The sequence below is a fragment of the Phalaenopsis equestris genome, unplaced genomic scaffold (genome assembly GCF_001263595.1).
Source record: "Phalaenopsis equestris unplaced genomic scaffold, ASM126359v1 Scaffold000236, whole genome shotgun sequence".
Taxonomy (NCBI): domain Eukaryota; kingdom Viridiplantae; phylum Streptophyta; class Magnoliopsida; order Asparagales; family Orchidaceae; genus Phalaenopsis; species Phalaenopsis equestris.
The window spans coordinates 295,108-311,934 of NW_018164678.1; the positions used below are offsets into that span (position 1 = coordinate 295,108).

Sequence of the window (16,827 nt, forward strand, 5' to 3'; positions counted from 1 at the left end):
AGAGGAACTTTGATGCAATGCCAACAAGTCTATCAAGTGTGATTGTAAGAAATATAACCTAAGAGAAAATCATGCTCTTATACGTTCTATATCAAATTCACATCAAGTAAAACTTGATTGCCCCATAATTGCAGTACATTTTTCATCAAAAGAAGAAAGGGATTTCATTGTTCCTCTTATTCTTTCAAATGAATGTGATTGCCACATGCAAAACGACCAACAAACTCCTATCTCATCTAGAAGCAAATGCGAAGTAGATTTTGTTCTGGATTTGTGTTGATATTTTCCTGTACTTGTTGATGTTTATTCACTTAGCTAGGTATATGTATAATTTAATTTTATTTATTTTAATAATCATGATTCCTGACCTCTAAAAGATCATGGGTTTTGGATAAGACTTTCATATTAAATGAAAAGCAACAACAAATAAGCTAAAAACAATACTTGCGAAAAAAAAAATTCCCCTAGACTTGAATTCAACATTACCCTCGATGCTAAAAGAACTCAACTACAATTCAGAAAGAGAAAATTAAAGAAAAAAAAACCAAATATATAAAGAAAGGAAAGGGACTTCCCAACCATGTGCACTTCTGCCCTTCTTCGGGTTTTCCATATTACGTCCTCTCCTGCTTCACTCCTGCTTGGTTAAGATACTATCTTCATGAGATAAATTTAATGCTTCAATTCTTTCTTGTTCTAAGGGAGATGCCGTTCTATCTTGTTTATAAGTCCAAAAGATAAAATCAATAACTTTATTAATTTATTGTTAATTTAATCATGTTATGTCATCAAGGAGGCTATATAATACAATGCATCATATATGGAAAATAGTTCAGTGTTTTAGAATGAAAGTGGCGATATTAGGGTTATTTTTGGTGGGAGCTTGGTGGTTCCTCTCCATTGGAGAGCCTGGTAGCTTTCCACCCAAAAAACAAAAAAGAAAACTGGTATCATTTATTTTAAAGCATGAATGAAAATTTCTTTTTCATGTACTAAATTTTCTTCACATTCACCTTTCTATTCCCTATTCCTAGGCTTGGCCAACCAACCCATTCCCTTAATGGCCTAGTGCTCTTCCTAGAAATTCCATGAATATCATCAATTGGTATTGGAGCATAGAAGATCCACTTACGTGTTTGTGATGATAGGTTTTGTGACTCTTTCATCTTGTTAGATAACTTTGGTGAATTTGTTTATACTTGTATTATGATGTTTCTTTTTTTCTTTCTGCTTCCAAATTTTTATCCCCTTGACTTCTTCTTTTTCATCTTTAGGTTTAATCTTTAAAAATCTTTTTTCAAACTTATTTTGATTCATGTTCATCTTTGGCTTGGTGACCGTTATAACTCATTTTGAATGGTGGATGAGATTAGTATATTTTTCTTTTGTTGAGCAAGTAGTTATCTAGTATAGGCTGCATGCTTGTATTTGCTTATTTGGCATCTTCATGTTTTCAATTTTTTCATGCTTTTTTATTTTTATTTTCTTTCATTTCACCATCAGGCCTCTTTAGTTTGCATGCTTGCGTTCCCATTTATAATATTTCCACCTTGATTTTTTAACTACAATTTTATAAATACTGTCAAAGTTAATTCATTGGATGAAGAGTACACGAAGGAGAGAAATGATATAGAACTAAAGTTCAAGAATTTACAGGGAAATTATTTGAATATCAAGCTTGGTTAACCCTTTATAATTATTTGAATATCAAGCTTGGTTAACCCTTTATAATTATTTGAATATCAAGCTTGGTTAACCCTTTATAATTATTTGAATATCAAGCTTGGTTAACCCTTTATAATGATTCTTTATTTGCTATTATGTATTGGGTGGTATTATAATAATACGTTGATCATTAAATAAGAAAGGGTATATAGTTTGTCCTGCAAAATATGGGATTTTTATGTGCATCTTAAATATGCATGGCCACATTCATTTAAATTTCAGATTTTTATTGATGAAGGAATTATTTCAAGAAAGAACTAAAGCATAGAGGAATAAATTGTAGAGGAAGAAATGATTTTAAAGAAGGGACTTATGATTTCAAGGTACAATTAATGCTTCTTGTTTTAAGGGAGTGGCCACTCTATGCTTGCTTACATGAACAAAAGATACCATCCAAAATTTTATCAATTTATTGTTAATGTGATCATGTGATATCTTCAAAGAGGCTACATAATGTAATGTGTCATGTAAGAAAAATTGTTTATTGTTTTGGAAAAAAGGTGGCCTTGTGAAGGTAAGTTTTGGTAGGAGCTTAGTGGTTCTTGTCTATCGAAAGCTTGGCGACTTTACCTAAATAGATTTTTATCATTTATCTTAAGCATGAATGAAATTCTTCTTTACTTTTCAACTGTAGCACCGACACTTATAAAAATGTGTCTTACTTGGGTCGGACGCGTATCAGATACCGATTTTTGTCCGACACGCCCCGACACACCTCCGACACTACAAAATATGTTTGAAATTTTTCAGGCCCATACACGTCCGGGAAACACCTCAATACTACGTTGGACTTGAGCTTAACACGATTTCTATAAAATGGAACATGAGAATTAGAAAATTATAAATATACGTCTTGTTTTAATTATTCCTCATTGTTGAAACTGTCCCATATCTCATCATTTTGAAGCTCCCTTTAACATTCTTAAAAAATCGAGCCTCAAAGGTGCATCCAATATTCATCGAAGCCGAGCATTAATAATTTCTCTTTTTTAATCATAAGATTTTTTAAATTTTTATAAATAAGTTGGATCAATTCTTTTGAAACATATTATATCTAATTTTAAAAATTAATTTTCATAAACTAAAGATTTTATAATATAAATTAAATTTATGAAGTTAAATTTTATTCTTGCACAATTCGTGTTTGTGATCTTTTTAACAAAAAATATTGAAAAAAAATATATTTTATATTTATAATTAATTAAAAAGAAAAACGTGCCTATGACACGTCATGTCTTATTTTTTTCAATTATGTCGTGCTGTCGTATTGTGTTGTGTCGGTGTTCGTGCTTCATTGCTTTTTAATATTTTTGTATTAAATTTTTATTACATTCACCTTTATATCCAGGCGAACCACTCTTTCTTCTCCATGGAGGATCCTAGCAATCCCGCTATTTTCATCTCTCTTTCCCTATTCTGATCCTACTCAAAGTATCCACGCAGTTCTATTTATCTTTTCAACAACTTGCTATCTACATAATCTTTTGTTTTAGAAGTTATATTAGAAAATAATTTATTCCTGTTAAAAGTTATGAGGATTAGATTTATTTTCTAATATAACTTTATTTATTTTTTATTTTAGATTTATTTCCTTGGATTTGATTTATTTATTTTCCTATTTTGTATTGTTTCCTATATCTTTAAATAATTCTTATGAATTGATTAATTAGAGATTCTATGTGTTATATCTTTCCTTTCCTTTTTTTTTTTTGCATTTTCTATTTTAGGATTCATGTAAGGGTTATTTATAACCCCTTTTCCTATCAATAATAAGATTCTACGTTATTTTAAGAACCAACTTATTATCAAAGCTAAATCCCCTACCCTAGCCGCCGGTCCTCCCTCCAGAGTCTTTGGACTCCCATATTGCCATCCTCTCTGCTGGGAGGGACGGACTCTCTGTCCTTGCAGGTTGTCCGCAAGCCCTCCCACCCGGAGTAGATCCCCTCCGTTCTTGCCGCAATCCCGCACGATTCTCTCCCTTACCGATCTGTCGAGCCAGGAGTTGCAACTTTGTTGGTCGCCATATAGCGGGAGTCTCTCTCTCTAGTGGAAATCCTAGTTTGCCTGTCGGATTTAGTTCCTCTTTCCATTGAAAATAAGAAAGGAGGATCTCTTTACCCTGTCGTTTCCCTGCTGGATTTTCTAGTCGCAGGACCTCTCTGCCGATCTCTTTCAAGGACCGCCGACAATTTCTCCTGCAGTCTTTCACTTCGCCGGAACTTTCTCTGCGGATTTCAGGCAGAGGAAAACCTTTCCCTACATACCTACGGACAGTGAGACCTACTCCTGCTAGCTAGACCTCCTCCCAAGATTGTCAGATCTCTCCTCGTTGGTCCCTAAGTATCGAATATCTCTCTAACGGTTGGAAAACTTCCCTGTAGACCTTACCAGCATCTTCCTGTAAGTTGCAAATTCCTACCGCTTGCAAATTCCTAAAGGTCGTGAATTCTAGCAGCCACCTATGTGGAGTCCTCTGCCATTTCACATCCATGGATTGTGGAAACGAAAGGAAGCTTGTTAAAGAGGAGTTCATCTTTGGTTGGTTTTCAAAACGACTTGAGGATGGTTATTACAGAGGCAGGACTGGATGTATCCTTGAATGAAATCTCAGCAACCGGCTTACATTCCCTTCTTCGTCGGTTTCTTCCCTGTTACAGAAAAACTCTATGCAGTTCCTCTGTTTTTTACTTTGCCACTAGAACCCTTTCCTGCAGAAGGCCCTCATACGGAGCCTTTCCTGCAGCAGGCTCTCATCCGGAGCCTTTCCTGCAGCAGGCCCTCATCCGGAGCCTTTTCTGTATCAGACCTTCATCCGGAATCTTTCCTGTAGCAGACTCTCCTCCGGAGTTTTTTCTTTTTTTCTTTGCAGGTTATACCTTGTAGTTTTTTTTTGTATGTTGTCTACTTCCCTGTAAACTTCTCTGCAACATTACCTGTAGGAGCATTCTGCCACTTACAAGCACTGTAAAAACTACAGCTGATGACGATTGCAGTCAACTAGAAATCAATTTTTTTCTACAGATTGTCTACTTGACCTGCAAATTTTCTTGAAGCATTACCTGTAAGAGTCTTTTGCCTACCTACAAACACTGCAGAAATTACGGTCAAAGACAACCGCAATACGGGATGAAGACTTTATTCTAACTCACAAGAACTTGTCACCCACTGATGTTTTCAAATCCAAGTTGAATATGTTTTTCAACCGTATTTCAACTTGAGAGGGAGTCTTAGAAGTTATATTATAAAATAATCTATTCTTATTAGAAGTTATGAGGATTAAATTTATTTCCTAATATAACTTTATTTTCTTGAATTTGATCTATTCTCTTTCCTGTTTTAGTTTTTTCTATTTTATGTTATTTATTTTCTCTCCAAATATTATTATGAATTGATAAATTGGAGATATTATGTGTTATATTTTTTCTTTCATGTTTTTTTTTCTTATATTTCCTATTTTAAAATTCATATCAATAATACAATTTCACATTATTCTGAAAAATCGACACTTCTCTCTTTAAGATATTCTCTTAATCTTTCATTAATTTCTCGTTTCTTTTCTTTTCTGCTTAGTTTCCATCCAACCACCATATAAGAACTATCTTTCTAATTAGTTTAAGTATAATAAAGTATACAATGAAGAAAAATTATTAATTTATGTGCCTTTCTGTAAGTTTAAACCATCTTGTTAGGCATCGATTTGATATCAGTGTACCACATATAAGCCCAAGTTATTGTTCACTTAACTGATACAAAGACATGCATTTTGTAGGTTTATTTTAGATGTAAATTCGGACATAAAAAATTCAGCGTGTTTTATATAAATGCTTTTCTTACAATCTTCATCTCATTCAAACAAGTCATTTATCGTATAAAATGAATTATTTTTTAATGATTTACAACAGCTAGAATCACATTAACGATGAAAAACTGGGCAGTTTTTTCCATATGCTTGAAAGGGAAAATGAGCTTGATAGCCGAGGAGGTTGGCTAGCATCCCAGTACTCCAGAGTAGGATATAGCTGGTTGCGGGTGAGAGTTTCCAGAAGAGTAGATGTGATGTTTGTAGGAGGGTCATGTGGTGATTCCAGAGAGATGAGCTTGATAGCAGAGCAGGCTCGCTAAGAGACTACAGCTGCTCTCAGTGATGTTAGGAATGTCCCCAAAAACAGGCCAGTTCTGGAGACTTCAGCTTTTCGGCATTTAGAATTGACAAATTGAGTGATCGCACCTTGCAACTCATCTTGGTCATTGGTGGAGGTGCCATCCTCAAGTAAGAGTTGGTTAATCTGGCTGGATCTCCATCCATTAGAAGCCACCATGTGAAACAATTGAGTTTTTATCTGCTTAAGTACATCCAATTACCCCACGATATCAGTTGAACGTCTTAAAACATGAACAGATAGGTACCAATTTTACGTTATTATTTTTTTATTACTTAAAAAAAAATTCTCTATTTTTATTACGTCTTACCTTTTTAGTAAGAGTCTACAATTAATAGAATCATATCACACAAGAAGATATAAGATTCATGATGAAGCTAGCATATCTAGTTGTTGGGGAGCACATTGTCCATGCTGTGTCTGTTACTCTAGAAAGATTGAGCCACAGCTCAACTGTTGTCAAAGTTGTTCATTTTAGAAATCAATTCGGCACACATTGCTCAAGTTTGTTAACAGACAAACATAATTTTGCACATAAGGAACCTTGTGTTTCTTGGATAGAATTATCAACGGTGTGTCTTCATGTGTGCATAGTGACTGAATTTTACTAATTTATAAATTTATTCATATAGAATTTTTACAGAGCTTGTGGACTTCAGCATTGTAAGTTTTCTGAATTTGTTTACAGTACACCGTATTCGACCAACTTAAACAAGTATTTTTAAAGCGGCAGCAAAGTAAGCAATCAGCGTCAGGTTCTGCAGGCTCCTCTTCAGAATCTCTTTCTGCTTTTTCGGCTTTTCTATTGGGTGCCATATCCAAAACTGTGGCAACCATCATAACCTATCCATTGATCAGGTATCAGATCTAAACATCTTATTAATACCCCTGCCTGTGTCAAATTCAAGCTCCATTTCCTGTTCAGGTATTATTAATTTTGTCACAATTCACAGCAATATTAAATATTTTGAACAGATGCAAGGTTATGATCCAAGCTTCTGATCATGAAGACGACTCTAATGAACCCAAATTAAAGTCACACAAAACAATAATCGGTGGTTTGTCATCTATATGGAGAGAAGAAGGTATTCCAGGCTTCTTCAAAGGCCTGCAAGCTCAAATTCTGAAGACTGTCTTGAGTTCAGCTTTGTTATTGATGATCAAAGAAAAGATTTCGAGGTTTACTTGGATCACAATGCTTGCTCTTAGACGATATCTGTTGGTTTCTAAGAAGAGGCTGAAGAATGCCTAAGAAAGGATCACTCTATTATAAATATGCTGCAAGACATGATTGTAAATTTTACTGGAATGAATAAGAGATCCATTAGAGCTAATGAGGCAGCAGTCGCATTCCCTGTAAGAGTATAGCAACTATGCACGTTTATTAGCAGCAGTAGCTACTTCAATTAGCTTTGAGCCAATGCTTGGCAATGATTGTAAAAATTCAGTTTCAGTTAACAATCATTTCCGTTTCTTAAATCTGATAAAATAGCTTCCTCAAACTTTTGGGGGTCATGATAATGTTGTATTCCGAGTGAAAAAGTAAGCTTCTTTTTCATCTGTAAACAGTATATTATTCTAAGGATGGTGCCCAAGGATATGAATGCAATATTATTTTATGAGTAAAGTGTCAAAATAGTCTTCCGATTTTTTTAATTTGGGGCAGCAAAAATCTCATGGAGGATTATTAGAGCTCAATTTAAAATAGTCGGGATTATTTTTCACTTCTGTATTTTGGGATTAAAACAACCCCAAGTAAATAGTCGGGAACTATTTTGACACTTTACTCATTATTTTAATGTTTCATTCAACACTACCATGACAGATTATCTGAGATTTCTTTTGAATACAAGTGAAGCATCAGTGTTTTGTAAGAATTACTTGATGATTCTCACGAACCGGCAGGCGTAAAAATACTCTTTTTAAAGCTATTGTGTTTGTTCAAAAATGGGACGAGATTGGCCGGTCCAACCAGTTTGATTGCAATCGATTCTCTAGCTGATATGATTTAAACTCAAAATTACTTCCATATAAAAATAGCCAAAAATGACAGTTTCATTGGTGATATTGTGATTTTTATAAAAAAATTTATTTTGATTTGGATAATTACTTTTGAGTTTAATTTGATAGCCTTAAAATAAAGATTAAATATTGAGAAATTAGTTACAATATCATTTCAAAATTTTAATCTAAATTTATAATAAAAATATTTAAGTGTGAAGGTGTGTCAAATTGATATGTTGTATGTGGAATAAGGGAAAGGGTTTCATTGTGGCACAACTTGCTTGGTGATATATGCTCTCTTTGAGACAAAATCTGCCACTTTTCTTTGAAGGAAGCAACTTTGTTAGTGCATATTTTGAGATCTATAAACTCTCTCCAAAATAGTAGATAAAGTTCTCCAAGGAAATATTTGAACTAAGGATGTAAGGTTTGTAAGAGGAAGATGATTTGGTATAGATGTAGTTCTCTCTTTAATTCTCTCTCTTTGGGTTTTCAAGTGTAAGAATATGCATGAAGTTAAAAGAGACATTAATGATATTATGCTATAAATAATCATTTGCTCTTGATATTCAAATACTTAATTTATGTTAATTCAAAATTAAAACAAAAATTATTGGTGGGTCATACTATACATCCTAGATATTATGTTTTAATTACTTTTAAATATAATCATAAACATTGAATGATTTAAAATGTGGTTCATTAAATTGAATTAGAAAGATAATTATACAATAGTAAGCACCATATAATATTTTTTATTTAAAATTTAAAATATATAAGCATTGTAAATTGATTATATATTTATTATACATTATAATGTAGTGCAAATCATATAGTATGATTCCTACCATGTGGTGTAATACATTATAATGTGAGCAAATCATATAGTATGATTCCTACCATGTGGTGTATCTTCATATTAATTTTAACTAATCCAATAACTATTTAACTAATCATGTTGTTCAACTTAATTTTAACTTGGATCAAATTTGATCATATGGTGTGACTTTTGATTGGCCAATATGATTAGTTTTAGACATTTTTTATTATGCTTACTTTGCATTTTTATTAAGTTTTAGTTATAATTATTTGTAAATCATCTTAGTATCTCTCATGCTTAAATTTTCATAATTCATGACTAAAAAATAAGTCAAATATTTTTGTACTTGAAGCTTGACATTAAGATAGCTATTGATCTTACTTAAGCTAATTAAGAAACAAACTTCACTCAGGTCATACGTACATTTCAATATATTTTTAATCGTGAGTTGCAAATTCATGCTTGATTTTAAGTAATTTAGCTCACTCATACACTAAATTTAGATAAACCTTGTTTGCTCATACAAAATTATCTTATGATAAAAAATAATATTTTGAAACTTAAGTTCATGTGTTCAATAACCTTCTCCTTTTAATGATGATAAATATATTTTAATTCTATAAACAAGAATAGGTAAATACAAGTTCTCTCTAAATTTGTGCATTTGTATAATAAGAGTAATTTTTTAAGTGTATAACTTGTTAATATAGTATATAAAAATGTCATAACACTATTAAAAAATATAAACAAGTAGATGAATGAGCAATGTATAAGATAAAATAATTAACATTAATTTATATCACTTATAGAAAAAAATTAATAGCATTATTGTATTTTAATATTAAATTATTAAAGATATTTTGGATATAAATTTTATTTGATGATAATCGATAATATAAATAATATAGAAACACTAATTCTGTATATGCTAACATGGTTAATAGTGTTACAATATCAATTATAGTAAGAACCAAAAAATTAAGAGTACATACTACCCCATCCCTACTTTTAATAACAAGTTTTAGGGTTATAGAACTAGACTAAAATATACATAACATAAAGCCTAAAATGCAGAAGATCCCTAATTTAGACTTTATGGGAATTATCAAAAATCTCTCATAAAAATGACGTATCTCTTAAACTACTACCATGGAGTTTATTTTATGCACTAGATTAGTGAAGTCTTATATCCAGCCATCCTGAGAATAATTAAACAGGTTGTGCTTTGTGTGGCAGAAGTGTTGCAATATCTTTTCTTTTTCTTGGACACTATTAGTGCCTACAACATGCATTTTCTTATAAAATATTACAAGAAAGTGTAATTTGAGAAAGGTGCAAGGATATTATTGAGTTGTTCAAGATATTCATGTCTTTTTTGTAATGATGTTAATAACATTCTAATTTTTGTAGGCTTAGCCTACTTTGCTTCTCTGTCATTTTCCTTAATAGACCCACTAAGACCTTCTTAAGCTTTATTAAGTGGACACTTATATCCCTTACACTTCCTTAATCTTAGAAGACGAAAGCTCACTATATTACACCTATGACTCTTGATCTAGCTAAATATGGCTTTAAGAAGTTATAATTTTTCCTTAAATTTATTTAATATGTTTTAGTTTGTTATACTTCATTAAAAAGAATCCTAATCCTCTTAACTTATGATTGTTTTTAATCCTTAGTAGACCTTAATGTTACCATCATTAAAATTCCTAATCAAGATTGATTTAATAGGGTTTTAGTCTATGTCTGACTTGTTTGATTAGACATAATGTCTATATAGAAATGTAATAATAGTGCTTTATCTTGATATTAACATACATGTTTTAAGTTGATCATAAAAAAGCCTGGTATAGTAATAACACACTCAAATTAACCTATTAAGGCTCAAATTAACCTAGTGAGTTCACTTATGCCCTCTAAGTGGCCTTACATATCTATGAACTTTCTTAGTGACTCAAGACTACTTACTAGATAAAAATATTTTATATGAATTTAAGCTTAGCCTATGATAAGTAACTAACCCAAGGATCCATTTTACTTATTTTAATTTTTATTTTAGCCCAACTAAAGCTGCTTACAACTAGCCCAATCAAGGCACCCAAAATGCTTTAGCTTGGACCTTAAAATTCTTAATTTTTCTTAGGAAATTTTATCATTTTAATGGTTAAAATAAGTTCTCGGACTATATTTCCTTTAATTTTCCTGAATCTAGCCTTAGGTTAACCTATCTATAAACCTTTAGCTAAAACAATTAATCTTATTGTCCTTAACGTACGATACTCTAAGCTATACTTTAGTTGACTAGAGATCTAAGTAGCCCTATTAGTCTTATTAGACCAATATGGACTCATATCTAATTAGATCAAGTTTAAGTAAAGTATATAGAGTAAAACTAATCTTGAGGAACTTGAGGTTTTTTATTAGCTCAATCTATTAGTTAATTTTCCAAGACCTTAGTCATAAGTGAACCTAGCATCCTTAGGTCCTTCCAAAACAACTTGAATTAGACGGTTAACCACACAATTTCAAATAAAAATAAGTTCAGTCTAACCCATCCCATTGCTAAAACCTTAGCTAAATGACCCATTGAAATCCACTTCTCTAATGACTAATTAGATGAACTAATGATTCTAATTGCATTTGGTAAGTGGATCCAATCCATAAACTAACAGGTGTTGATCAAGTAAGATATGACCATTGTCAAAACAATTAACCATCAACCTAATATGACCATCTTAAGGACCCTTGAACCAATAAACTTTCCCAAATATGATTAAGCCCAAAACTTAGCCAAATTAGCACTAAAATATGTAGGCCTTGACCTTAGCATATTTGAGCTTAATTAGCACTCAAGTAAGCTAGCTCAGAGCAACTCAGAAGTTCCATCTAATCATATTTGAGCTTAATTGGCCATGCTAGTAATTTCTAGATCAACATAAGCCCATAAATGTTCTCTATTAGTTCTAAAAGCTTTGCTTTATCAATCTTAACAATTAATCTTATGATTTAAGCCATTCTTCTTAAAATCTCTATGATCAAGGGTCCTTTTTATGACTCAGACCAAGTGGTACTTTTGAATTTATTGGGAATATCCAAATATGTCACATTTGTTGTATTTGTCACAAATGTTTTTTGTTATTATATATTTGTTATGATTTTTTAGGAAAATATCAAAAAAAATATTTCATTGGATCTAAATGGAGAGCATCTTGTATTCTCTTATTTTTGTTACAATATGAGATGATTGAACTTTAGGTATCCAGATGTTCTTTTGGATCGTTCTTCTCTAGAGAACTTCTGCATTTTTGAACAACTAAGGAGCCTTGAGAAGAGGAGAAGAGGAAAAAACTTATGGAGAGGAGAGTTCAAGTCAAGGAGAGAATTTCTTTTTCTTCATCCAACTTTTTTTTCCTCCATTAAATCACTTCTCCACTTGCTTCTCCATCTTGACCTCACTAATTCCTGGAAGAAAGCATGAAGAAGGTTTGAAGGCCTTGAGAGCAGTTGTTTGAAGGAGATACTCATCTCTACTTTGAAAGAGGAGAGTTTTTACCTTCTTCGGAGAAGGGAACATAGTCATCTTCCCAGAGCAAGGTTGGAGCAAGGAACAAGCCGAGAGCACACTTCTTCAATCATCACATAGGGGAAATTTCTAAATCCCTTGTAAATTTGCATTCCTAGAGTCCCCTAAGTTTGAATTTTAATGAATCTAGGGCTAGCCGATAGGTTAGGGATCTATTTTGCTGGACTACCCCGCTGAATCCAAGCGATTTTCCCTTTAAACCTTAGCTCCAAAATCCTACAATATACGAGGTTGTACTAATTTTGCCATTTTTTTGTGGCTTCATTTGGATGGAAATTTGAAGCTGATTGACCGAGAGAATGATGACATTTCTTTGATTATCATTCCCTGGGTCGTAGAGAGTTCTCCTCATGAGAAACCCTCTACTTTGTGTCGAGAAAACAAAGGTGGGAGTCTTTTTGTCTCGTTCAATAAGATGTTGACGTGCCTCTCCATCACTAACCATAGATCCCATGTGAGATCGCAAGGAATCAACTTGCCACCGGAATGTGATTGGGTGTATTAGCACATTTTGTGGTTATTTCTTTGAAATTTGGGTTTAAAAAATGATTAATTTTACATGCTCCAAGGCTCGGTTGCCCACCTTAGACCAATTTGAATGGCCACTCAATATCATTTGATCTAATAGGCTATCCCTCGTTGGACGCTTGATTAGTCGACCAATGATGGTCAACTCGACCGCCCGTCTTAGGCTAATTCAACCGACCGCCATGTATCGTTCAATATGATCGGTGGTCCCTCATTGAATGCCTTGATCGGTCCACCGATAATGGTTGGATTGAATTAGGCGGATTCGATCGGTCGCCAGATATTGTTTGATCTGATTGGCGGGTCCTTATTGGACGCCTTGATCGGTTGACCGATATCGGTCGACTCGGTTCGTTCGGTCCGATTAGCAGTCATTTGTTGGATGCCTTGATCGGTCAACCAGTATCAGTCAGCCTAGACGTATACCTTTTGGTTGGCCCATTTTGATGCTTTGCATGCTGTAATGGATATGATCATTGTATGTATATCAAATCTTGCTTGTCTTTTACATGTGATTGTCACTTCTGGTGCAATCACATCAAGCATGCAAGCTATATGTCCAGATATATGGACTAGGTGTGGTTTAGGATGCTACATATGCTCGCTTGAGAAACCGTATGATGTTAAACCACATTTGAAGTATAATATGGATGTTCATACATGTTCGAACATTAATATCATACTCAATTTTTTAATGCGCTATACATGTTCGTTTGAGCGACCATAGTCCATACCTATTGGAACATTTAGATTATACTCAAATCGCTTTGTATGCCACACATGTTCGCTTGAGCAAACTTGGCATGCTATCTCATATTTGCAACTTGTATGTACATCACTTAGTCTATTTAGGTGGCAAGTTGATTTGATTAGATGAGGAAATGTTTGTTGGTCATAATCCTTAAATGAGCATTGCTCGCGCGTATGGCTCAGGGAACAATGCAAATTTTTGTATTACGATCAACTTGTGTATGACTGCATAAAGGTTCCAAAAGCTCTAAAGTATGTTACTTATGAGGTCCTTCATTTTCAAAACATAATATATATATATATATATATATATATACTATAAATTGAGCCAAACTTGGGGATAAATTGAGTCAAACTAGGGACCACAATTATTATTAAAAGCATCCAATGCATTATCCAACTTTTTAAAGTTATGTAATTTAGTCCATATGTGAGGCCAACCTTTCAAAATGCCACCTTAGTGATGTATTCTAGATCGCTTGGATCCTTCAGACATGACTGAAATTGGTGACCTCGTCAAAGTCATATGAGAGCATTTATCCTGTACTCTAATGAAAATATAGATATTGTGTTATGAAATTTTCATTAGTTAGTGTGCTAAGCTAGGATTAGGGTGCTTACTAGTCTCTTTTGATGTTTAACTCTTCCTCTTTGATGGTTTGGTTGACCTAGCCAAAAATCACTTTGCTTATGCTTTTGTGTGTTTACTGAGTTTAAAATGCATAATAGTCTATTAGGGGTGGTTTTCTTGCAAGTAGCCATGCCTAAACACACACGCACATAAAAAGGGAGAAGCAATTAATGATTTAAGGATTAACATTTTCTATAGTTTTGCTAAGCCCCTTCTACCAGACATGACTCATATGTGTTGTATGTTATAAGTCGTGCTAATTTTTCTATAGGTCGAGTATTTTTTTTTTATTTTGTCATATATTTGATAGAGCCTTTAGGATCGAGTCTGTATAAAAAATAAGGTACGTGCACGTGCTCCGAGACATATGATGCATCGAACCATGTGAAGGGACCAAGTGCAGCTGCTCGTGTCAAATACCTTAATTCTGAATTTTTATTCATGTATAAAACCAAGACCGGGCATGTATATGCGAAGTTCGAGCTCTTTTCCTACTTTCCTGGGATATGTTGTCGTCCAGTGAAACTTACCTCTATATTTTCTTTTTTTGCTTGTCATGATTCTTTTGTTGCTATGCATGTGCTTTGTCAGTTTTGCTGTTTTTGGTGTGTGTTTTGTGTGGGAATCATGTGTATAATTTAGGCTCTTCAATGACTCTAAAAGTATAATTTTTTTAATAAAATTCTAATAACTAAATATTAAAGTTAATCAAAATTTTAGGAATAAAATATTACAGGATTTTAAAATTTGTACTTTCTTTTCTTCATCTTCATGACCTTTTGGCTAGTTTTAAAACAGTTCTCATGCATGGCTATACGCCCCATCATACTTAATAGAGCCTCTTGCATGACATGAGGAGAAGCCCCCGTGCTTCTTCAACCTGGCTGACCTAACATAGATTTCTACTTATGTGGTTTTCTAGTGTGATTAGTGCGTTAGAGGTTTCCTCAACACAGACGAAGAGTAAGTCCCTTATTAAGAGTTTGTTCAGCTTTGTAGCAGTACTTATCTTTTCTCTTCCTTCTAGTGGCATTTTCGCTCTTTATTTGGCAAGTGTAAGTTCCACCTTTATAAGCTTTACCTTTATAGGTTATAGGACTTAGAGTTTCCCTTAGGGCTACTAAGGTCTTCTTGGACGATGTAATTAATGAATTGATGACAAGGAGTATTAGGTTGGTTTGGATTGACTACCTTCACAACTTGGTAGACTTACGATCATAATAACTTGGGATGACGGATCCATGGTACTTTGACTCAGCTGTCTCTACCTGTTTAGGATCACTCTACCCTTCCTTTATTGAGCCCTGTCATCCTTTGGGACTTCGTTGATGTCTTCTTGACGACCCCTACTACTGATAAGCATGCCTCCCATTTGGGATATGATAATTCACCCTTTTCCATTATAGTGCAATGAGCTTTTAAGCATAAGGATGTTCCTGTTGAGACAACTCAGTTATTTCTCCGTGCCTCGCTAGTCGGTCTATCGTTGTCCACCTGTGGATTTGAGCGACTCACCCTCTCCCATGTGGCTCAACATAGGCTCCTAAGGTAGTCAGATGCTTTTGATTTAAATAACCAACATTTTGGTGACCCATTTGTTGGTTATCACAATAATGTAAGACTCCATTTTTTGAGAGTATTCTTTGGAATTCTTCAAGATATAAATAATCAATGGGATACATTTCTTTCAGAGTGGGCTTGACCCCCAGAATAAAAAAAATGTTCTTTTTGGTTCTCTGGTTATGGGTGGCTTATATAGGGATTTTTCTTTATGGATAACTTGTTTTAAGGTATTTCAACCTGATCTTGTTCGGAAGTATACTCTCAACATATCACATGAGGATTACTCATACATAAGCCTTCCACATTTCTTTTTAAATTATTGGCCTATTTATTGTTGTATATCATTATTTTCAATTCCTTTCCACTTTTAATCATTTGTATGATTTGAGAGAGAGATTTATTCGAATAAGGGAATAATATGATGATAAATAAATAGATAAGCTGATGACTCTGAGTTTTTTTTAAAAAAAAAAAACTAAAAACACGTTCCTATGATAATTTGGTGAAATTAGAGGTCAACAATTGTTGAAATGGCATGTGAAGGAAGAGGAAGTGTTGCTAAGGTTTGTGGGAGTGTTTAGGAGCAAGAATTTTGAAGTTTGGTTGAGGGAGTAGGGAATGACAACCATTGGGAGAGCTCACGGTTTTGAGCCAAAACCATTTATGGTCATTTGGAGGTTATGGGTAGCTTGGAATTGTCTGGAGATCCTTTGGAGAGAGTTAGACAACTCCAAGATGTGCTTGACCAAGATTTGGGTAAGGGAAATGAGGAATGACCTCCTTTTGATTTTTTAGGCAAGATTCTCCAATGACCATTGAAGGGGGATAAAATTGAATTGGAGGAGATTGAGCAGCTAAAGTGAGCTTGGCATGCTTGAACACATGATGTCTGGCTTGATGTCTTGGTTACTTTACCCTTTGGTGGGCTTAGGGTGACATGTGGAGCTTTGGATGAGACTGATCATGATGTCTTTTTAGTGGGTGCTAATTGCAGGGTTACAATAGTGGGAGAAATCTCTTCTAAGCATAACCTTATGAATATAGATAATGACATGAGATT

The 16,827-nt window shown here is 33.6% G+C and overlaps 1 protein-coding gene across 1 annotated transcript in view; it reads left to right on the top strand.

Moving 5' to 3' along the window:
• LOC110023923 (peroxisomal adenine nucleotide carrier 1-like) overlaps nucleotides 1–7,726 on the top strand; it is a 39,225-nt gene extending 31,499 nt beyond the window's left edge. The window contains exons 4-5 of the mRNA XM_020723580.1: nucleotides 6,577–6,746; nucleotides 6,864–7,726. Of these exons, the coding sequence (XP_020579239.1) occupies nucleotides 6,577–6,746; nucleotides 6,864–7,140 (447 nt within the window). The 3' untranslated portion in view covers nucleotides 7,141–7,726. The remainder of the gene's footprint in view (nucleotides 1–6,576; nucleotides 6,747–6,863) is intronic.
• The last annotated feature ends 9,101 nt before the right edge of the window (nucleotides 7,727–16,827 follow it).